The sequence below is a fragment of the Salvia hispanica genome, chromosome 2 (assembly GCF_029641045.1).
Source record: "Salvia hispanica isolate PSC_SH4W2 chromosome 2, Shi_PSC_v1, whole genome shotgun sequence".
In the NCBI taxonomy this organism is placed as follows: Eukaryota; Viridiplantae; Streptophyta; class Magnoliopsida; order Lamiales; family Lamiaceae; genus Salvia; species Salvia hispanica.
This window is the reverse complement of record NC_142693.1, coordinates 23,071,780-23,094,066: the sequence shown is the minus strand read 5'-3', so window position 1 is coordinate 23,094,066 and position 22,287 is coordinate 23,071,780. Positions and strand designations below refer to the sequence as shown.

Below are 22,287 nucleotides of genomic sequence, written 5' to 3'. Positions count from 1 at the left end.
TCCAAACCATATCCTCGCACAGCGGACAACACATGTTTCTTCCATATAAGGTAATTATCATCGGACAGCTTAATGGACATAGGGTGATTAGGGAAGATTTGTAGTGATGAAGCATTGAATCTTGTGACATCTGATGTGTCGCTTTCAGCCATTGGAAAGAGATAATGATGGGAGTAGAAAATGTTAAGAATTGAAAGAGTAAGGATAGTTAGAAGAGCCTAGGATATAGGCTCTGATACCATGCTGGAGAACATGGTCAAACTGGAAATTGCCAATTGAATCAATAGAACAATAAACATTGGGAAGAAAGATGAAGTGTTTCCTGTATTAATTCATTCAACTTCACGGCTGATTCCATTGCAGTGTCACTATATATACTATGCTAGAGAAGAGTCTAGAATCAATTCAAACCCTAGCATGACTATGAGACAAACTAGCTACAAGACAAATTACTTTAATTGAAAACTTAAAGCAAATCAGTTCCAAGTATACTAGGTGCCACGAGCTCTCTCCAGCTGTAAATCAAGATACTCCTGTCAAGCTTCCTTTCCAGATCGGATTCACTAATTCAGGACTTGTGACCTTGCATGCTTCTGCATGATTCTTCTTCAGCTCCAACACATGATTAGTTGCAAGTTCTTTATTCTTCATCACTTCGTTTTTTGAGCTTGAGTTGATCTCGTTAACAGTAGCAACTTTAACTAATCTACCAAAACTCACTAACTACAATTTTACTTTTCAATTTTAACAAGTTAAACATCAATTAGAATTTGAAATCTCATAAATTCATAATAATGTTGTAATGGCTTACAAAATAAACCCAGTCCGACAGTTCAGCTAGATCAAATTTGGACTGGATTGGGTCCAAACATTCAGGCTTGATGAAATTTTGGGTTGGATTCCATTTTCAGGTCGATGTATTTTCAACCCGTCTAACCGAGCCCGATTTCTAGGAAAGCATCGGGCCGAGATTAAAGATATTATAAAATATATCAATTCATTGAATATATAGTACTATAGAAACTTTAATACTCCTTTTTGCAAGACTACTTGTCAATTTGGGCCTAAAACGAGCCAATTAAATCTAGTTTTTGCAGGACTACTCCTCAACTTGGGCTTGAGCCCAATGTAATAGCCCAAAGTGCCCACATTTTGGCACATACACATTTTTTTTTTCTCGTAGCAATAATTTTCTTAGTTTCATTTAGCTTGCTTAGTTTTATTAAAACATTTTTTAATACAAGCCCTACCAAAGTTAATTGAGCTCTGTTAAGCACGCCAGCTGTTCCAATGAAATTCCCGAAGGAAACTGTCGAACTCAAATGAAATAGATAAATAGCACGTGATTGAATAAAGACAAAGTAAAAAGGAGAATAAAGTAAACAAAATTGCATGTATTGAAACTTCAATGAAACGAATCAATTATAGTGCTAACATGCCACAACTAACCATTCGAAAGATCTATCACTGATAGAACTTAATGAACCGCCAAGGATGCATCGCTAAGACAGACATGAAGAAACATCGATGGGTACTCTCCAATGCCGACTAACCTGTAGCACACTCAACACTTTAGCCAAAAAATTTCTTCATGCAAAAAATCATACAACTTAAAATTCTAAAAATTCTTATTATTGTTTTATTTACCAATTATTACCATCTCTATTATATTATTATCATTTCATTAGTTTCTAACATAATTTAGGCAGCATTTCCCGTATAACCATCACATACCCATTTCCTCTATAACCATCAGATGCCCAAAAATCAACAATGAGTAATATCAATCCCAGTCATCATTTTCTATCTCATAGAATTTACCAGATTTGTAATCATGTATCACTTCGTAAACCAATAGGACAGAATACAAAGTAAAATGCATATCACCAATTATTATTCATACATTAACACACGTATATAGATCACCAATATGTCACATAATCAGCCCCATTAAGTGCTTAGTGACAGACTAGGGTACACGGACCAGATCAGAAACAGAATAAGAATCTGAATCCAGAATCAGAAGAATCAGATGCATACGCGGATTTTGTCCTCAAGAGGACTCCGCACAGACCACCCATTTAGGGTGTAGACAGATAATCAGACAGAGCAGAACGATCCTCGCTTCGGTTATCCAGAAGACGAGTGATCCCAGATAATGCAGCGCTGCTGTCCTATGACATGCCAATTATACCCACATAATACACTCAAGCACGGGGCGTAAACACAGTCAAATATACTTATTTTCGTATTAATACTTATATCCAACATAACACATATTCACCTCAATCACAGATACATAGATCAGACATCATCACACATGTAATCATATTTGTATATATCTCATCAACATAAATCATTTATCATATTCACCTCAATGCTCATTTCCACATTCACCTATTGTCACAATCGTATTCTTCCCTTTGCATTTTTCATACCAACTCATTCAACAGTTCATCATATTCTCATATTAAACTTCATAAGTCTTTTATCACATAATTACTCATAATTTACCAAGACAATATGTCACATAATAATCACATTAAAGAACATAAGAGAATTAGGCCATTTAAGTGCTGAGCATGCTACCTGGACCGCGTTTATTTCCAAACCTTTCTGTTTGTCGTCTCTTCTTTCGCCGATCTTTTTTTCTTTTTTCCTATCCTATGCAAACATTTGGATTTAGCTACTTTATAGCATCACAACACACATAAGTTTATAAGGAAATGATACTGCTATAAACTATACCCTTTCCTTTATCCTGATTTTAAATCCTAAATGCAAAATAATTCAATGATTCATCATTTAGAGCATCCCCATCCGTGCTCTTAGCTAAAAGCATGGAGGTGGACCCGGACCCACTTTTACTCCTTGTCCTTAGCTAAGAGCACAACACCCACATCCGTGCTCTTAGCTAAGGACAAGCTCAAAGGTTTCTATTATTCAATTTAAATACTCCAATTATTAAAAATATTTCTACATTATAAAAATACATTAAAAAATAAAAATTACATAATTAAAATCCTAAAAAATAAAAATTACATAATTAAAATACTAAAAAATAAAAATACATAATTAAAATCCTAGAAAATAAAAAAGTACATAATTAAAATCCTAGAAAATAAAAATTACACACGTGGAAGACTAGTCCTCTAACCCCAATTGCCTCTTGACACCCCGAATCATTTGCTCATGTGTTGCAAGTTGATCCGGAGTCATCTTAGACGTATCGTTCAAATAGAGTTGACCCAAGAGGGTCCACAACGTGTTGTTCGGGGGTGGAGGAGGCACAAAGGGAGCGGGGGCGGGGGCGGGGGCGGGTGGAGTCGAGGCGCGGCGGCGGGTGGTCGTCGCCTTCTTCTTTCCTTTCCTTGCGGCCGGCGGGAACTGCTCGGGCCAGCGTCAGGGCTACCCAAGTTAACTCCGGCAAGCTGGGTAGCCACATCATCGGAGGCGTCGTCGGATAGGGCTACCGACCTCGACCGTTTTCTAGAGGAGCTGGAGGAGGATGCTATTATGCCGCCCCTATACTTTGGATGTTAGCGCCCCTCCTGCCAACAATAGAGGTACTTGAGCGGTTTAAACTCCGTGCGTTGGTAGGTCGCCAATGCGGCAGTGATGATGTCGAGCTCGCTCGTGCCGCTCCCCGCCGACCGCTCTTCCTGGAGGTAAATCCACTGGAACTTACTGATTGCCTCGTTGCATCTGAAGATGCAATTGCGCACCATACTATCATTGCGATAGATGGTTCCCTCCGGCCAGGTTTCATTGTAAAGATGAGTGATGCGCCACCAAAACGTTTCCCCGGTCTGGTTCGTGCCAACTTCCGGATCTTCGGAGACTGCCAAGTAGGCTTTGAACATCGCCATCATCTCACCCAGAGTGTACGGGGTGCGGGTGCCACGAACAGGAGGAGTAGGAACAGAAGTAGAAGTAGGAGTAGGAATAGAGCTGCTGCTCCCTCCCAATCCGGGTTCGGATGCCCACCCGAACCAAGAGGCGTTTAGGTCGTGCACCGGGTAAGGACGGTAGCCACCCGGAGCTTGCGAACCTTGGGTTTGAGGAGGGGCCGTAAATTGCGTTTCCAGACTAAATCCGGCCTTGGAGTCGAACCAATCGTGGTTCCAACCGCGATTGCCGGAGGGGTGATCGCCGGAGCCGGACATTGTGTAGTGTGGTGGGAATTTAGATGAGAGAGTATGAGGAAAAAAGATAAGAGAATGTAGATGATGATAGAATAGATGAGAATGTGATTTTTTTGTGTTGAAGTGAGGGTATTTATAGATGAAAATGTGAATTTTGGGGTGAAAAATTGAAAAATAAATTATAAGTGGGAAGAAAACGGATATATTTTTTTTGGGAAGTGGGGAAATATTTTTTTCTTATTTAAAATCATTTTTTTCAATTAATTTCGCATTTTTTAAATATTTTTTTTAAATAAGCCAACGGCTATGCTGTTGGCGAATTAGGCGTCGCCACGTGTGCTGCTCAGCGGCACGGACGTGCTCTTAGCTAAGAGCAGCGCCTGCCGCTGGCACGGACGGACAAGCTCCATCAGCGGACGGACGGCACCGTGCTCATCGGCACGGACGGACGAGCACCATCCTCTTCACCGCTGCGGATGCTCTTAACTTCTAATATATGACCTGCACTGGACTATTTCTCATTAATGTTCTGTATTCATTCAAAAGTCTCTAGAGGCGTAAACCAATATTTTCAAATACCCCAGGAAGTCTAGTTTACAAAGCAACAAGATTCACTCAAAAATTCCTAATGGTTCAAGAGATATTCTCCTTTCACCACAGGCTACCAAAATCGAACAGTTTCTAGAAACATTTATCCAACAATTTATACATATAGTAAATGAACTCCTAAAATTTCAATAAAATTCAGGCAACCTTTAGACCCATTCGAGTTATTTTTAAAATTGGTAAATCAAGGTTTTTACTGTTCTAAACTTGCTAAAGAATTCGGATCATGAGACTGAAAACTAGAGGACTTAATCCACTCCAAACTAATGAAGAAAAACATGTTTATACCACATTCTCAAACCATTTCCAACAAACTAACAATAAAATCCCAACATCCCTAACTTTGGGTTTTGTCCTCTATGGCACTTTACAGATAAATCTCCAATCCATTCAAAGCAAAGCTCAAACTATAATCAAATACGTCTAAATATTAAGTATTAACGTTAGTTCAAAGAATAAAATCAATCAATTGCCCTAAGTCATGAGGTCTGAAAATTGAACATCTCAAACTAATTGAAATACCAAAATATATGATTCAAAATTGGGATAGAAAGGTAGACCTACCTCCAAAATAATCCAATCATGCAATTGCTTCATCAATGGAATTTTGTGGAGAAAGTGGTTATGGAGGGAGGAAAAGGGGCTGTCGATTTTTTTTAAGGGAGAAAGAATGATGGAGAAGAATGCCCATTTTCATGCTTAAAAGTGATCCCTAACAATTAAAATAATTTGTGGACAATATTTAGCCATTTGTCCCCACTAATTCACTTATTTGCATTTTAAAATCTCTACACCTTTCTATACATCTAAGGCTTAACATATACTCATATAAAACTTAATATTGCAATAAAAATAACGTCATTTACAAACTAAGCCATGAGGATAGGTTAGTCTGTGAAGAGACCAATTTGCCCTTCTTTCAAATTCTCTATACGAACACCGTATAAAGTCTAATTTCTTTTTCAATCTTATTCAAACTATACTTATAATACTTAATCATAATTGTACAATACCTCTCATAAATTTTCATTAATTATTTTTAATTAATTTGGCCATTTTTTTGCCGTCAAAACAATCGCCGAAAGCCCTGATTCACTGGTTTTCTAATCGGAATAACATATGTCAAAACAATCGCCGAAAGCCCTGATTCACTGGTTTTCTAATCGGAATAACATATTTCATCCAAGGCCATTTTGAGGTGTTACAGAACATGGGAGCTCTGATCGTGTTAGATGTTGTCGATACCCGTGATGATAATACTTGCATTGTACGAGATAATGATAAACCATTGTCGCCAGCACCATCTGAGGCAAATGCCAGTCTAAGTGACAATTCTCCTGGTGATGCTTCTGATGATGAGATAGTAGTATGTAAACCCGTTGTGGAAGGTGAACAACCACTTCCAAAATACGTTCCTAGGGGGATGAAATTCTTTCGAAGATACCAAGTGATCCTTCTGAGGTACCTGATGAAGTTGGTAATGAACACAACAACATGTACTGGGATGAGAGACATCCATATCGGATTGCTATGAGAATAAAATTTGATTCCAAGCTGCATGTGGAGACGGCTATGACTATGTGGCATCAAAGACAGTTTAAGTCGTTGAGAGCAAACTAAGAAGGTGGCATGTCGTATGCAACTTTCCAGTAGGAACGACAGAAGATGGGGTAGCTATTATCAGCAAGATCGACGCTGAAAAATCGAATGAATGTTCGTGGGAAGTTTCTGTTACACAAAGGGTCCATGATGATATGTGGGAAGTTAGGAAGTGGGTGAGACCACATACTTGTGAAGGTCATCGTGTGAACAGAGGACATGCTAACTTTTCATCATCTATGATTGCTCTGTGTATTCATTATCAAGTGCAAGAAGATGTTGCTTTCAAGGCCTCCAGCATAAAAACCTATATTCATGAAAGATTCAATGTGGTAATCAGTTACAAGAAGGCATGATAGGCACGGAGAAAGGCTTTAGAGATTGTCTTTGGTGGATGGGAGGAATCATTCTAATAGTTACCAAGCTACATGCTTGAATCACAGTCACAGAATCCAGGCACAATTGTTGAGTGGAAACACAACGAGCTGTTGAGTCACAGACGTAAAAGGGTGTTCAGTTATGTTTACTCCCTCTCCGTTCCATAGTAGTGGAGTCATTTTTATCATTTTGGTACGTTCCATAGTAATTAGTCATTTCTATTTCTAGTAAAAGTTAACACATTTCTTCTCACTTACTTTGCTCTCTCTTACTTTATTATCTCTTCATCTCTCTATCGTTTTCATTTCCTGCTTTGTTCTTCCTTTACTTAACCCACTTAATACAATTTTTTCTAATCTTCGTGCTGAAAAGAAATGGTTCCACTACTATGAAACATAGGGAATATAAATTATAGACTGTCACCTTCTGCCATATTTCTTTTGAGTATGGAAATTAAAGAATAAATGTTTAGGTGTGTTATTTGGAGTGAAAAATGGAATGAAATAGATAGGTAAGTAGATGATTCAAGAAAATGTAAAGAGAGAATATAAAGTAATTGAGATTGTATATATATTCACTGCATATCAAGGTAGTTGAGTCGTATTTTTTTTTTGGGTTCTCCTAAGATAGTTGAGTCATTTAATTTTTATGCAAAATTCTTTATCTTATTTTATTTTCACTTTTTATTGTGAAATGACTTTTTACTATATTAGGTATTATAAAACTACTACCTCTGTTTACCAAAAATTTTCCCACTTTGACCCGGCACGGGTTTTAAGAAATGTACTCCCTCCGTCCGCGAATAGGAGTCCCATTTGTTTCCGGCACGGGTTTTAAGAAATGTTAAGAAAAGTAGCTGGAAGAAAGTTAGTGGAATAGGGTTCCCACTTGTATATATTAGTTTTAAATAATGTGTGAGTGGAATGAGTTGGTGGAATGTGGGGTCTTTTTACCATTTATGATAATTATGAACGGGACTCCTATTCACGGACGGACTAAAATGGAAAAACGGGACTCCTATTCACGGACGGAAATGGAAAGTGAGTTGAATAAGTTAGTGAATTGTGGGTCCTACTTTTATATATTAGTTTTATAATAAAATGTGAATAGGAATGAGTTAGTGGAATATGAAGTCCAATACCAAAAATGGTAAAAATGAAATGGTCAAATTTTGGGGGACTGACGGAAATGAAAAAATGAGACAAATTTTGGTGAACGGAGGTAGTAATATGTAAAAGTAGGACTCACATCCCTCTAACTTTTTCTATCCACTTTTCTTTACAAAGGCAAACAAGCCAGTCAAATATGGGACATTTATTAATGGACAAAGGGAGTACAATAAAAGGCTTTATATAGAGGCTAACAAAAGTGCTTAACTACTGGAGATAGTTTTTTCACACGCTTTAATAATTGATACTCTATTGCTTTTAGGACTCCGCCAACACTTTATCAGGAAAAGCTAGCTAAGAAGTGAGTTCCAAGTGAGTGAAAATTACGGTTCCAGGCTCGTCTACGGTGAGGATATATGCGGTGTACTTCTTGAATGAGGTCGGAATGCCTAAACCTTCCGTAGCCAAGACCTGGGTAATGTAATACCCAGCAATGCTGTTCACACTGTCAGCCTTTAACACAGACATAAATGTCAAGAGCTTCGGCTCCGGATTGTCGGGTTCCGATGCCAGCATCCGTTTGTTGTATTCCGACACCGTAAATCTTGAGAGTGTAATAATGTCCAGTGCCTTAGGATCGAGGGGGGTCAGCGCCTTGAGGTCGGGGGTAACACTACCCATCAGCAAATAAATCAAAAGATTAGTTCATAGATAAAAAATGATTCAATATTTCAATCTTTATAATAAAGTGAACCACTATTAAATGTCTTATAAATTCTTATTTGGACAGTTTACATGAATATCTCATTTCACTTTTACTATTTTTAATAAGTGGACCTCATATTTCAATATAACTTTTTTCATCCACTTTTCTTTACAGACCACAGGGAATAATACTCTTAGGTATTGTAATGCAAGTAGGGACATACGCTGGGAAAACGTCGGCCAATGCGACTTTAATTGGGTCGGACGACGCAGCTGCTGCGGCCAACCCGGCCAACGTGAGGCCCCGTGTCGTGTTGCTGCTCTCTGCCGCCGAGGCCCTCACCGCCAGCGGGCTGCAACGGGTGGTGGCCTTGGCCGGCTTCGGGGCGACGGCGCCACCAAAGAAGGATGCGGTCATGGTCATGGATGATGCCATTGGGAATATTAATTGATAGTATATTTAATTTAGAAGTGTGTGTGTTTGTGTGTGTTGATTTTGTGATTAAAATGTATACGCTATATATAGAAGTGGAGGGTTGGGGTTTCATGCAAATGTGATCCGTTTATATTCAATCCGGAAAGTGATGTGGCGCCAGTTGTTTTGTGCCACATGTGATGGAATATCTAAGTAATACTCCCTCCGTCCCAAATAATTCGTCTCAGTTTTCTATTTCGGTCCGTCCCACATAATTTGTCCCACTTCACTTTTACCATTTTTGGTAATGGACCCATATTCCACTAACTCATTCCTACTCACATTTTATTATGAAACTAATGTATAAAGGTAGAACCCACATTCCACCAACTTTTTCAATCCACTTTTCATTACAATTTTTAAAACCCGTGCCCGGTCAAAATGACCCGAATTATCCGGGACGGAGGGAGTAATTGATTTTCCTAATTTGTTATGGTGGGGCTTAAAATTCTCTCTACTCATCAATTTGTACACCTTTTGTAACACGTTTTTTTTTTTTTTTTTATTAATGCACCTTTTTTGAAATTGTGTCTACATTCTCACGTTTATATGTGTGGGGATATTGTGTCCACTCAATTTTTGTACGTTTATATAAAACAAGTCTCATTTATAAATTATAGATTGTCTACGATATTTTATCTACGAAGATTAATTAGGAATAAATGTTTAGTGGGCTAATTGAATGAACAAGGGAATGAAATAAAATAGATAAGTAAAAAGATAATAAAGACGGAGATGATCGAAGAAAATGTAAAATAAGAGAGTAGAGTAAACTATATCAAATATTTTTTTTGAGAGAATAAAGTATAAAGTGAATAAAGTAAGAGAGGGTAAAGTAAGAGAGAGGAAAAAGTTACCATATAAGGAAACGATTCAACTATGAAGAAACTTCCCGAAATGGTAAAATGACTCAACCATGAAGAAATAGAGGGAGTATTAGCTTGATTTAGTGCGAATATGACTATATTTTTTGTTGTTCGGGGCGACGCCGGAGGCAAGCGGAGGAAGCGGACATGGTAATTTTACGTCCCGATAAGGAGAAAATAGTCGCACTGAGGTGGCGACAGCCCTTCTGCCCCCTCCCCCAGGTCCGCCAGTGATTTCATCAACTGTAATAAGACACGAGTGAACATTTAATTTAAGATAATCGTGTTAAAAAATATACTCCGTCCATTTATTCTATATGGAAAAGTGAGGTGGCTAGCTCCACATGTTTTGGGCCATGTGTGATGGTATACCTAAATTTGATTAAATAATTGGTGATCCTCAATGGTGGGGTTTATATGATTTTTTAGTGAAATTGTCTCTTCTCAAATTTTGATTGGATCACACCTTTAACATGTTTTTTTTGTGAGTTTATATAAAAGAAGTCTTATTTATGAATTATAGAATGTGTATGATATTTTTTATATATTGTATTCTCCCTTGGCCAATATTTCTTTTGAGTAAGAAGACTAAAAAGTATGTATAAATGTTTAGTGGATTAACTACAGTGAAAATTGAATGAAAAAAGGGAATAAAATAGATAAGTAAAGAGATAATAAAGTAATAGATGATTGAAGAAAATATAAATTAAAAATAAATAAATAAATGATATTAAAGACAATAATTGTGTGAAATACTGTTGTGATTAATACATGAGTGTTCAGGCCAACATGCAGACTCGATTTCAACATTGCCACGTACTAACTAGGAGACGTTTTATGTGTGGGAAATAGTCTCCACTCAAATTTTGTATGTTTATCCAAAAGAATTCATATTTATAAATTATTGATGGTCTATGCTACTCCCTCCATTCTATACTAATAGAGGCATTTCATTTTGCATACTCATTTGAAAAAATAATTATAAATAGTTAAAATGGTGAAAGTAAAGTAAGAGAGAGAATATTGTAGATAAGACTCTTCTCTATATTATTCTCTCTCTTACTTTACTCTCTCTCCACTTTAACTATTTAATATCATTTTTCAAAACGAGTGCAGAAAATGAAATGCCTCTATTACTATGGAACGGAGGGGGTATTTTTATTGTATTCTCATTCTGCTAATATTTTTTTGAGTATGAAAATTAGGGAATAAATATTTAAAATACTCAATTATCTTTTTCATTTCTTACTTTATTACAACCATCTGCGGTTCAACTCTTTCAATATTATTCAGGAAAGAATCGACAAAAAAACCAAAGAATATAAATATAAATATAAATCTAATCTACTTCTCAAAAAGTAAAAAGATTACAATTATCATGATCTCTATGATCTAGAGCCATAATCTTTGTATCGAGTGAGAGCAATGAAATCCATGAGATCATGAGACCGGCAAGATGGAAAGATTACGTGACCATGTAGGAAGATAAGACCGAATCTTGCTGCATCCGAAAGATTCATTATCTAGTCTAGATTATGTTTAATTTCATGAATATATATTTTCTTTGACTGTTATTTCCCTATTCGTATTAAGAGAGTTAGAACAGATTTCTATAAATCCTAGTAGAATTCTTTAGTCTTTAAATCATTGAAAAATAAAGTTAATACTTTAACATGACCGTCAAACAAGGAAAAAAGAAAAGAAGGAAATATCGTTTATTGGATATATTGTGAAAAAATATATCTCCAAATTACAATAAAAGGCTTTCTATAGAGGCAAGGAAAAGTACTAAACAAACAGTGGAGATAGTTTTTTTACACACTTTAATAACCGATACACAATCCGTCTATCGGAAAAGCTAGCGAAGAAGTGCCACGAAAGAAGTGAGCTCTATCGTTGTAGGCACGCTCTTGCCGTAAACAACGGCGAGGTAGTTGTTGGAGCGGCCAGTTTTACTATCCTTGGCGACGATCACGAGCCTGCAATTCACACCATTCACCACCTGCACTTCGGCCCTTAAGACAGACTCAAAAACCAAGGACGCATTATTCTGTTTGTTGTATTCCGACACCGCGAATACCGCGATTAGAAAAATCTCCGATGTATCTGCTACGACCGGCCTCCAGCCGCCGATCGTCCTACCCAGTAGCAAATAAAAGATTAGAAAATTTGTCACTTATTTCTATTTTTGTCCATTCCTAAAAAATTGTTACCCTCACTTTTACCATTTTTGTTAGTGGGCCCCACATTCCGCTAAATCATTCTCACTCACATTTTATTATAAAACTAATATGTAAAAAGTAGGACCCACATGCCACTTAATTTTTCGATCCATTTTCTGTTACGTTTCTTAAAATTCGTGCGGAGTCAAATGGGGAGTATATTTTTAGGAGTAGTTTAGATGGATAAAAATAATAAGTACTCCCTCTACCTGTCGATAAATATCTCATTTTTTATTGGCTTGGGTTCTAAGATATTATTTGACTTTGTAGAAGAAAGTAGTAAAAAAGTTAGTTTTATAATAAAATATGGTGAAAGTAATTTAATAGAATGAGGAGTCCACTTATTAAAAATAATAAAAAGTGAAATAAGACCTTTTTGTTGGTGGAAGGATTAAAAAAAAATGAGACGTTTAATAGTGGAGGGGAGGGAGGGAGGGTGTACTATAAACAATTTAATATTTCAATCTTTATAATGAAACGCGATAAATGGTAATACTCTCGGGCATGGTAACACAAATAGGGGCATACGTGTTATTAGTATCATCGGCGGCCTTTGCGACATTCACGACGGATGACACTGCTGCTGCGCCCACGGCCGCCATCACGAGGCCCCGCCTCGTGTTGCTGCTCTCCGCCACCGACTTCTCCAAATCCATCGAGGCCCTCACCGCCAGCGGGCCACGACGAGTGGTGGAGGAGGCCGGCTTCGCGGCGACGGCGCCACCGAAGAAGGAGGCGGTCAAGGTCAAGGATGATGCCATTGGGAATTGATAGGTATTTATTTTACAAGTGTATATATGTGTGTGTGTTTGTGTTGATTTTATGATTAACTGTTCATGCTATTTATAGAATTTGGGGGCTGGGGTTTCATGCATATGTGGATCGTTTATTCTAATCCGTAGAAGTGAGGTGGCTCCAGTTATTTTGTGCCACGTGCCATGAAATACCTAATTTGGATCAAATAATTATTTCTCAATTGTTAATTGTTATGGAGGGGCTTATTTGATTTTATTTTTTTTGTGAAATTGTCTCTACTCAATTTATACACCGAACACGTTTTTTTGTTGTAATTAATACAACTTTTTTTGGGATTGTGTCTACATTCTCACGTTTATTTGTGAGGTGAAATTGTCTCCACTCAAATTTTTTGTATAATTTATATATTGTCTGATATTTTTATTGTATTCTCCTTTGCCTATATTTCTTTTTAGTATACGAAAATCAAGGAATAAATTTCTAGTGGGTTACTTTGTAGTGAAAATAGAACGAAAGAGGGAAAGAAATATATAAGTAAGCGATGGGTAGTGATAAAATATAAACTTATATATTGTACAAATTCAAAATTCCTTAACACAGTTTCAATACAATATCAACACAATATAAAATTTCAAGATTTTAATGTCAACATAGTATCAACACACCATCAATTATTGACTACCGTTGAAATTCTGTTGACATTTTCCTGTTGATGCTTTTTTGTGATATGTTGACATTTTTTAATGGTCCAGATCATAATTTTAAATTTGTACGATATTTAGAGTTTTCATTTGATCACATCTCTAAGAGATAGTAATAAAATAGGAGATGATTAAAAAAATATAAAATAAAAAAGAGAACAAGGTTAACAAAATTAAATATATTGAATTTTTAATAATGATACCAACTGCAATGGAACAACTCAATTATAATGAGGCGGAGGGAACATGTAATCTATAGAGAATTGTTTGAAATAATACACTCCTTCCGTTTATACTATATGGAAAAGTGAGGTGGCTCCAGTTGTTTTATGCCACGTGTGATGGTATACCAAAATTGGATTTTTTTCATTTGTTATGGTGAGGGCTTATTTGATTTTTTTAAAAAAATTGTCTCTACTCAATTTTGGTAAGGATATCGACCTTTTGTAACACGATTTTTGTTGTGAATAATATCGGGTGTTCGAAGAGGTATATCTTTGTGGGGAAGTGATCTAATATAAAAGAAGTTTTATTTTTATATATCGTCTATTGTACTATATTTGATTATCTTTTCCTTTTGTCCACTTTTCTTTTTTTTATGAAGATTAAGTAATAAATATGTATATTAATTAGCGTAAAATTGAATGAAATAGGAAATGAATAGATAAGTAAAGAAAGAACGAAATAGAAGAGAAATAAAATAAATAATAAAAAATAATATACAGTAAAAAAGAATAAGTAAATGAGATTAAATGTAGTATTGAATTTTTCCAAAAGTAACTGTAATGGGCCGGAGAGAAAATTTAATTTAAGAATATAACTTACATGAACTTATTAATAAAAATAAAAAAGATTCATATAAATAGATCTAGTTTTGCAAGACTATACTCGTCAAGCCCAATGTAACAGTCCACACTTTGGTCCAATTTTAGCAGGCCATATTTCGTGTACATTTTTTTTCTTGTGGCATTATATTTTGGTCCACTATACTCATCAAGCCCAATGTAATAACCCACATTTTGGCCCAATTTTAGCGGGCCATATTTTCTGTATATTTTTTTTCTTGTGGCATTATATTTTGGCCCACTATACTCATCAAGCCCAATGTAATAGCCCGCATTTTGGCTCAATTTTAGCAGGCCATATTTCGTGTACATTTTTTTGTGGCATTATAGTTTGTCCCACTATACTCGTCAAGCCCAATTTAACAGCCCACATTTTTGCCCAATTTTAGCAGGCCATATTTCCTGTACATTTTTTTTCTTGTGGCATTATATTTTGGCCCATTGTACTTGTCAAGCCCAATGTAACAGCCCACATTTTGGCCCAAATTTAGCAGGCCATATTTCGAATACATTTTTTTTTCTTGTGACTATACTCGCCAAGCCCAATATAACAGCCTATATTTTGGCCCAATTATAGTACGCACGGATGCACAGCAGCTGTTCGATAAAATTCCGATTAAACTAACTCTGTCAAGCCCACCAGCTGTTCGTTGAAATTCCCAAAGGGATCATCGAAGTTAATCATAAAAGAGTTGAATGGTAGAAGATAAATTTTAGGGAACAGTTAAGCAACATAGGATCCACATATATATTTATTTCAATTCATCTGATTAAAGAATACCGCGAAGAAACGATCGAACAAGGAGCGAAGAAGTGGGTCGACGGAAGTGAGCTGTATCGATGTAGGCACGTTCTGGCCGTAAACAATGGCGAGGTAGTTGTTGGAGCGGCCGGATTTACTATCCTTGGCGACGATAACGAGCCTGAGATTCACACCTTTGACCACCTGCGTCTCAGCCCTTAACACAGACTCTACAACCAAAGACGCATTCTTCTGTTTGTTGTGTTCCGACACCGCGAATACCGCGACTAGAAAAATCTCCGGTGCACTTGGATCCGCGACCGGCCTCCAGCCACCGAGTAACCTACCCAACACCAAATAAAAGAGTGTGTATTTTAAGATCAGTTTATATGGTTAAAAATAATACTCTCTGTCTGCTATAAATGTCTCAATTTTATTGGCTCCGATGTTAAGATACAGTTTGATTTGGCAGAAAAAAATAGTTGAAAAAATTAGTGAATATAGAGTACACTTACCAAAAATATGTCCTATTTTTATGGGGCAGTGTGAGTAATAAAATGTTAGTGAGGCGACTTAGTGCGATGTACAGTCCACTTACCAAAAAATAGTAAAAGTGAATTAAAGATTTAATGGTAGACAGATAGAAAAGGAAACAACCTTACCAAGTCATTGTTTAGCACAGTTGGTTTGCAATTTAGTGACAAAAAAATTTGCAATTTAGTGACAAAAAAACTTGCAATTTAGTGACGGAATTATCCGACACTTCCGTGAAATTAGGCACTCTATCAACAGACTTGTCAATACAAAGCTTGCCAGTAAAAAATATTAGTGACAGACAAATCCGTCACTAAAGTTACAATGACGGAATTAAAAGGTGGCCGCCATGGTAAATCGGATTAATAACGAACTATTCTGTCACCAATTAGTGACTGACGCTTTTCAGTCACTTATCCGTCACTACTTCTTGTAATTTCCGCTGTTGTCACTAAATCCGTCACTAATTTGCCTTTTTTTGTAGTGTCCGACCACGAGGCTCGAGTTGGAATCCCGTCCCACATTTGTGGATTTCACATTTATTGGATTTTCTAGCTAGCTAATTCATTTGTCTTGCAACTATTCATTTATAAACGATTATATTTTCTCAAACTAGCAATTTTGTATAATTTTTGTTTATTTTTATTATTTTTGTGAATATTATATTGTCAAATCTTCAAGTAATGATCTTTATAACTGCTAAACACTGGAGAATGGAGATAGTCTTTTAACACACTTAACAACCGATAAACTTGAGCATTATGTTGCTTTTTAGGACTCTGCCGGCACCTTATGAGGGAAATCTATTTAAGAAGTGGGTTGAAGGAAGTCAGCTGAAGGGATGTCGGCGCGGCCTGGGAGAAAACAATGGCCTCGTAGTTGTTGGATATGGGACGTTGATCCCTAGCGGAGAGAATCAGCCTGTAATTCGTACCCGCCACCACCTGCGTCTCGGCCCTAGACACAGACTCCAGAGTCAAGGCCTCATTAATCCGTTTGTTTGCTTCCGACACCGCGAATGTCGCCAGTTGAAAATACTCCGGTGCTTTTGGATCCTGCGGCGTCCACCCACCGGGTATACTACTTGTCAACAAATCAAAAAATGGAGTATTAGAAATGAGATGTTCACCCTTAAAAAAGGGTAGAGTTATTTATACTTATATAGATCAGATGGAATCTTGACCTAAGTCTGTGAGACAGAATTTAAGAGATTTTAACATGGATTTTAAGTGGATAAAAATAATAGTATAAACAATTCAATATTTATAATGAACCATACGCCATCGCGGTTTTCGAGACGGACGAAGCTGCTGCTGCGGCCATCCCGGCCAACACGAAGCCGCGCCTCGTGTTGGTGGCCTCTGCCACCGCCTTCTCCAAGTCCATGGAGGCCCTCACGGACAGCTGGCTGCGACGGGTGGTGACCGCGGCCGGCTTCGTGGCGACGGCTCCACCAAAGAAGGAGGTGGTCATGGTCATGGATGAAGCCATTGGGAATTGATGATAGGTAATTTAATTATAAGTGTGTATGTGTATGTGTGTTGATTTTGTGATTAACTACTCATGTTATATATAGAAGTTGGGTAACGAGGTTTAATTCATGCAAATGTGATCCGTTTATTCTATCCGGAAAAGTGAGGTGGCTCCACTTGTGTTGTGCCACGTGTGATGGAATAAATAATAGAAGATCCTCATTGGTCGATGCGGCTTATATAGGAAATTGTCTCTACTCAATTTGTGTATCACATTTTTTGTTGCGAATAACGCACCTTTTTTGAAATTGCGTCTACATTCTCACGTACTAACAAGGAGAGGTTTATGTATGGTGGCTCCAGTTGTTTTGTGCCACATGTGATGGTACAACAAAATTTGATTTTCTCTTTGTCATGGTAGGAACTTTTTTGGAAATTGTCTTGTACTCTATTTTTGTATGGATGTACACCTTTTGTCACACGTTTTTGTTGTAATTAATACACAAGTGTTGGAGTCAGAATGCAGAGTCACTTTCACATATTCTCACGTACGAACTAGGAGAGTTTATCCGTGTGGGGAATTGTCTCCACTCACTTTTTGAATGTTAATAAAACAAGTACTATATTATTTATAAATTCTAGGCTGTCTGATATTTTTAAGAAATGAAATGACTCGATTGTAATAGGACGGAGGAAACATTTAATTTAAATACATTTGTGTGATATAATATACTATTACATACAAAAATGTGATTAATTGTTTTTGTTATATATGAAAGTGGGATAGTGTGGTATCAATATTTTATGCAAATGTAATCCATTTATCCTATCCAGAAATCTGATGTGGCTCCAATTGTTTTGTGCCACGTGCGATGGTATATCTAAGTTCTATAAAATAATTGGTGTCCCTGATTTTTTATATTGGAACTTTGTTAGGCCTCGAGGTAGCCTAACATTTGCGTGGGACTGAAAGAGACGATAATTTGATAGTGAAAATTATAAAAAGAAGTCTCATTTTTATATTATATACTGTCTAGGATTTAACTATTCCTAACTTGCAATATAGGCTGGATTTGAAAATTATGGATATGATATTATATCTCAATGAATTAATTCTGAGGAATTGTATTTATAGAATTTCTACCACATGTGATTCAAAAAAATACTCCTATAAATCTAATCTACGACTCAAATAAGCAGAAAATTCTTTATTTTTTCTAGGCCACAATTATCATTTTATTGCAAATAAAGCAAGATGTTAAAAAGGAAAAAAAATCGAGAGATATGGTAAAAATAATAATAAGATTACAATGACCATAATCTCTTTTTAGAGCTATAATCTTCATATCGACCATGTCTCGTTGCGAAACGCTTGGGGCGTGCATGGGCTGGGGTGTGGGTCTTATTGAGCTCGGGTTGTGTTCCTTGCTCTAGCTCAGGCAGCTGGGATATATCGTGGACGGAGAGAGTAAATCGACATGTTGCAATGTTTCATGCTTAGGTATCTTAGCTGAGGGAAGCATCCATGTCTTGGTTTCCGAATCACCAAATCACTCTCTTCGATTAGAAGAAACTTAAGTTACATAAGCTTTGCTCTCCGTGAACCCCAAAGGCATAGGATCGTAGTTTCAAGGCCTCGAGAAATGGCAAAAGTGTCAATGACATCCATTTGTTCCCATGGAAAACCCTTTTTCCCCTTATTTTAGACGAAACTGTCATTGATTAAATGTCTCATATTTGACCAGCACGAGTTTAAGAAATTGTTTGACTTTATGTAGTAAAGTGACTTTATTTTAATAAGTGGACCTCACATTTCAATAATTTATTCGGTTAATTTTTTTTTACCTACATATTTTTACAAAGTCAAACAATTTATTAGACATCTATTGAGACCGGAGGGAGTAATACTCTTAGGTATTGTAACGCAAATAGGGGCATATATACACCGGTAAAATGCCAGAAAATGCGGCTTATACAGCTTTTGCGACGGACGACGCTGCTGCTGCGGCCGCCCCGGCCAACACGAGACGCTCTCCGCCGCCGACTTCTCCGAGTCCAAGAAGGATGCGGTCATCGGGTTACGGATGATGCCATTAGGAATATTTGATAGGTACTCCCCCTGTCCCATTAAAAATGCAACGTTTTCCTTTTTTGGTTGTCCCATTAAAAATGAAACGTTTCCTTAAATGGAAACAACTCTATCTCTACTTTTTCATCTCTCTTACTTTACTCTCTCTTCATTAACTCACAAAACAACACTACATAAAATCTCGTGCCGATTCTCAAATGTTGCATTTTAAGTGGGACGGAGGGAGTATTTTACAAGTGTGTTTGTTTGTTTTGATTTTTTTATTTAACTGTTTATGCTAGATATAAAAGTTGGGTACTAGGGTTTCATGCAAAGGAGATCCTTATTCTATCCGAAAAAGTGAGGTGGATCCAGTTGTCTTGTGCCACGTGTAATAGAATATCTAAATTGGATTAATAAATGGTTTTCCTCATTTTTATGGTAGGATTTTTTTATTTTTTTTTTGGAATTATCTTTTATATACACCTTTTGTAACACGTTTTTTTTTCGATTAAAACTTAGCTAGGAGAGCTTTAACCGTGTGGGGATATTGTCTCCGTTCAATTTTCATATGTTTATGAAAAGAAGTTTTATTTATGAATTATAGACTGTCTATGATATTTTTATTATTTTCCTTTTGCCTATATTTCTTTTAAGTAAGATAATTACGGGAAAAGTTATTTGACTTTTTTAAGAAAAAAGTTAGAGGAAAAAGTTAGTAAAATATGAATTATATATTAATTTTATAATTTTAAATGGTAAATGATTATAAAATGATCAGCCATAAAAATTAAAAATAGATATATATTGATATATTTAATGCTAGTTCATAAAAAATAATGCACCTTAAAAGCATCAAAATATGTTAGGACTATTATACCCTTCTATTTGAAATACAGAATTTTATCAAAATATAGCACACTTGTGTGGTACCAGTATTCTTTAATTTTTTTTTTGGCTTCTTTTATTTTTTATTTATATTTATTACACATATTATAATTGTATACTATATAAGATTAATAAATATGATATTATAATATAGTTCAACATATTACTATTTTTATTATTGAATCACAACATAATTTAATATAATAATAATACCAAGATATGATATTATGCATTATAATATTTTATAATATCAAACGGAATTATGATCATAACCAATAATATGATATGTTATTCGTGTGTGTGAGTTTTGTGGTGCAATAGCGTCTATTTAATGTAGTACCATGAGATACGTGTATATATGATAGGCCGTAGGATCTTTTGACCTTTTTTTAATTAAAATTATTTTCTTTTTTCTTCGTTTCTATATTCTTTTCACTATCAATATAACAGAGATATTCATAAAACCTATAACTATTAGCTATTTTCAGTTCTTAATAATTCTAATAAATTAAAAGGTATAGCACTTATTGATATAGGAGTACTAATTTACTTTAATTATATAAATTCAGTTTTAGTTGCTTGATTTTTACACTAGTTCTAATTATGATGTCATAACTTCATTATTATATTATTGGCAATGTAGTGTAATACTAGTAATTAGTAACTTAACTGTACAAACTTTAAAGAAGATGAAGAAGAAACGGTCGAACAAGAAATAAAGAGGGGAATGTCATTTATTGACAATATTGTGAAAAAGTATCTCCAAATTACAATAAAAGCCTTTATTCAGGCTAGGAAATAAAAGGCCTTATAGAGGCTAGGGAAAGTGCTAAACAAACAGTGGAGATATTTTTGTTGCGATGAGAAAAGCTATTTAAGAAGTGGGTCGAAGGAAATGAGCTCAAGGAGTGTAGGCGCGGCCTTTGAGTAAACAACGGCCTCGAAGTTGCTGGAGGGGTTGCCGGGGCGATTATCCCTGACCGTGAACGCGACTTTGTAATTCACACCAGACACCACTTGCGTCTGAGCCCTAAACACAGACTCCAAAATGAAGCCCAAATTCTTCTGTTTGTTGTATTCCGACACCGCGAATGTTGCTATTTGGAAATACTCCCGTTTCGTTGGATCTTGGTCAGTGTAGCCGCCGACGATCCTACACATCATCACCAAATATAAATTTAGTTGGATAAAAAATACTCCCTCTGTCTGTCTTTCATAGTAGACGCATTTCATTTAGGAGCGAGATTTAAGAATATTGTGTTAAATTAGTTAAGTGGATACAGAATATAAAGTATAAAAAGAGAAGAAACTAGAAAGAGTTAATGAGTTAAATTATAATGCGACAAATAAACTATAGTAGTATAGAAGTGTAATATTTCAATCTTTATAGTGAACCACAATAAATTGTAGTAGATGAATTTCATTTAGGAGCGAGATTTAAGAAAATTGTGTTGAATTAGTTAAGTGGATACAAAATAAAGTATAAAAAGAGAAGGAAGCAGAAAGAGATTATGAGTTAAACTATAAAGCGACAAATAAATTATAGTAGTAGCATAAAAAGTGTATATGATAGAAAGTGTATATGATAGATATAAATAATAATAATAATAATAATAATAATAATAATAATAATAATAGTAATAATAGTATAAACAATTCAATACTTATAATAAACCATACGTCTCAGCCGTTGCAGCTTTTGCGACGGATGATGCGGCTACTGCGGCCATGCCTGCCAACACAAGGCCCCGCCTCGTGTTGGTGGTCTCTGCGGCTGTCGCCACCACCTTCTCAAAGTCCATTGAGGCCCTCACCGCCAGCTGGCTGGGACGGGTGGTGGCGGTGGCTGGCTTGGTGGCGACAGCGCCACCATAGAAGGAGGTGGTCATGGTCATGGATGATGCCATTGAGGATATTTGATAAGTATTTTACAAGTGTGTGTGTGTGTGTTTGTGTGTGTTAATTTTGTGATTAACTGTTCATGCTATTTATAGAAGTTGGGAGCTAGGGTTTCATGCAAAATGTGATTCATTTATTCTATCCGGAATAGTGAGGTGGCTCCAATTATTTTGTGCCACGTGTGATGGTATACCTAATTTGAATAATATAATTGGTTTTCCAAAATTTGTTAATAAGGGGCTTATCACGTTTTTTATTGTGAATAATAGATGAGTGT

At 36.2% G+C, this 22,287-nt stretch overlaps 4 protein-coding genes and 1 long non-coding RNA gene across 6 annotated transcripts; all 5 read right to left on the bottom strand.

Annotated features, from left to right (window-relative positions):
* Positions 1-1,291: 1,291 nt before the first annotated feature.
* LOC125202688 (uncharacterized) lies at positions 1,292-5,405 on the bottom strand. 2 transcript variants are annotated; one of them, XR_007173152.2, is made up of 3 exons: positions 5,316-5,405; positions 2,590-2,659; positions 1,292-1,553 (listed from the first exon to the last, which is right to left on the bottom strand). It is a non-coding gene; the product is annotated as an uncharacterized LOC125202688 (long non-coding RNA). The 2 variants fall into 2 exon arrangements; XR_016135432.1 differs by having other exon boundaries at positions 2,590-2,664; positions 5,316-5,403.
* Positions 5,406-8,021: 2,616 nt separating this feature from the next.
* LOC125202315 (uncharacterized) lies at positions 8,022-9,046 on the bottom strand. Its single transcript, XM_048100691.2, has 2 exons — positions 8,767-9,046; positions 8,022-8,510 (listed from the first exon to the last, which is right to left on the bottom strand). The coding sequence occupies exons 1-2, from the start codon at positions 8,976-8,978 to the stop codon at positions 8,192-8,194; spliced, it is 531 nt and encodes a 176-aa protein (XP_047956648.1). The 5' UTR covers positions 8,979-9,046; the 3' UTR covers positions 8,022-8,191.
* Positions 9,047-11,579: 2,533 nt separating this feature from the next.
* Positions 11,580-12,928, bottom strand: LOC125218912 (cysteine proteinase inhibitor 5-like). Its single transcript, XM_048120718.2, has 2 exons — positions 12,634-12,928; positions 11,580-12,021 (listed from the first exon to the last, which is right to left on the bottom strand). The coding sequence occupies exons 1-2, from the start codon at positions 12,864-12,866 to the stop codon at positions 11,742-11,744; spliced, it is 513 nt and encodes a 170-aa protein (XP_047976675.1). The 5' UTR covers positions 12,867-12,928; the 3' UTR covers positions 11,580-11,741.
* Positions 12,929-16,358: 3,430 nt separating this feature from the next.
* LOC125211512 (cysteine proteinase inhibitor 1-like) lies at positions 16,359-17,235 on the bottom strand. The gene is made up of 2 exons (XM_048111340.2): positions 16,963-17,235; positions 16,359-16,763 (listed from the first exon to the last, which is right to left on the bottom strand). Exons 1-2 carry the CDS (start codon positions 17,172-17,174, stop codon positions 16,487-16,489), a joined length of 489 nt encoding a protein of 162 aa, XP_047967297.1. The 5' UTR covers positions 17,175-17,235; the 3' UTR covers positions 16,359-16,486.
* Positions 17,236-20,827: 3,592 nt separating this feature from the next.
* Positions 20,828-22,080, bottom strand: LOC125219748 (cysteine proteinase inhibitor 5-like). The gene is made up of 2 exons (XM_048121797.2): positions 21,792-22,080; positions 20,828-21,264 (listed from the first exon to the last, which is right to left on the bottom strand). The coding sequence occupies exons 1-2, from the start codon at positions 22,016-22,018 to the stop codon at positions 20,982-20,984; spliced, it is 510 nt and encodes a 169-aa protein (XP_047977754.1). The 5' UTR covers positions 22,019-22,080; the 3' UTR covers positions 20,828-20,981.
* Positions 22,081-22,287: the final 207 nt, after the last annotated feature.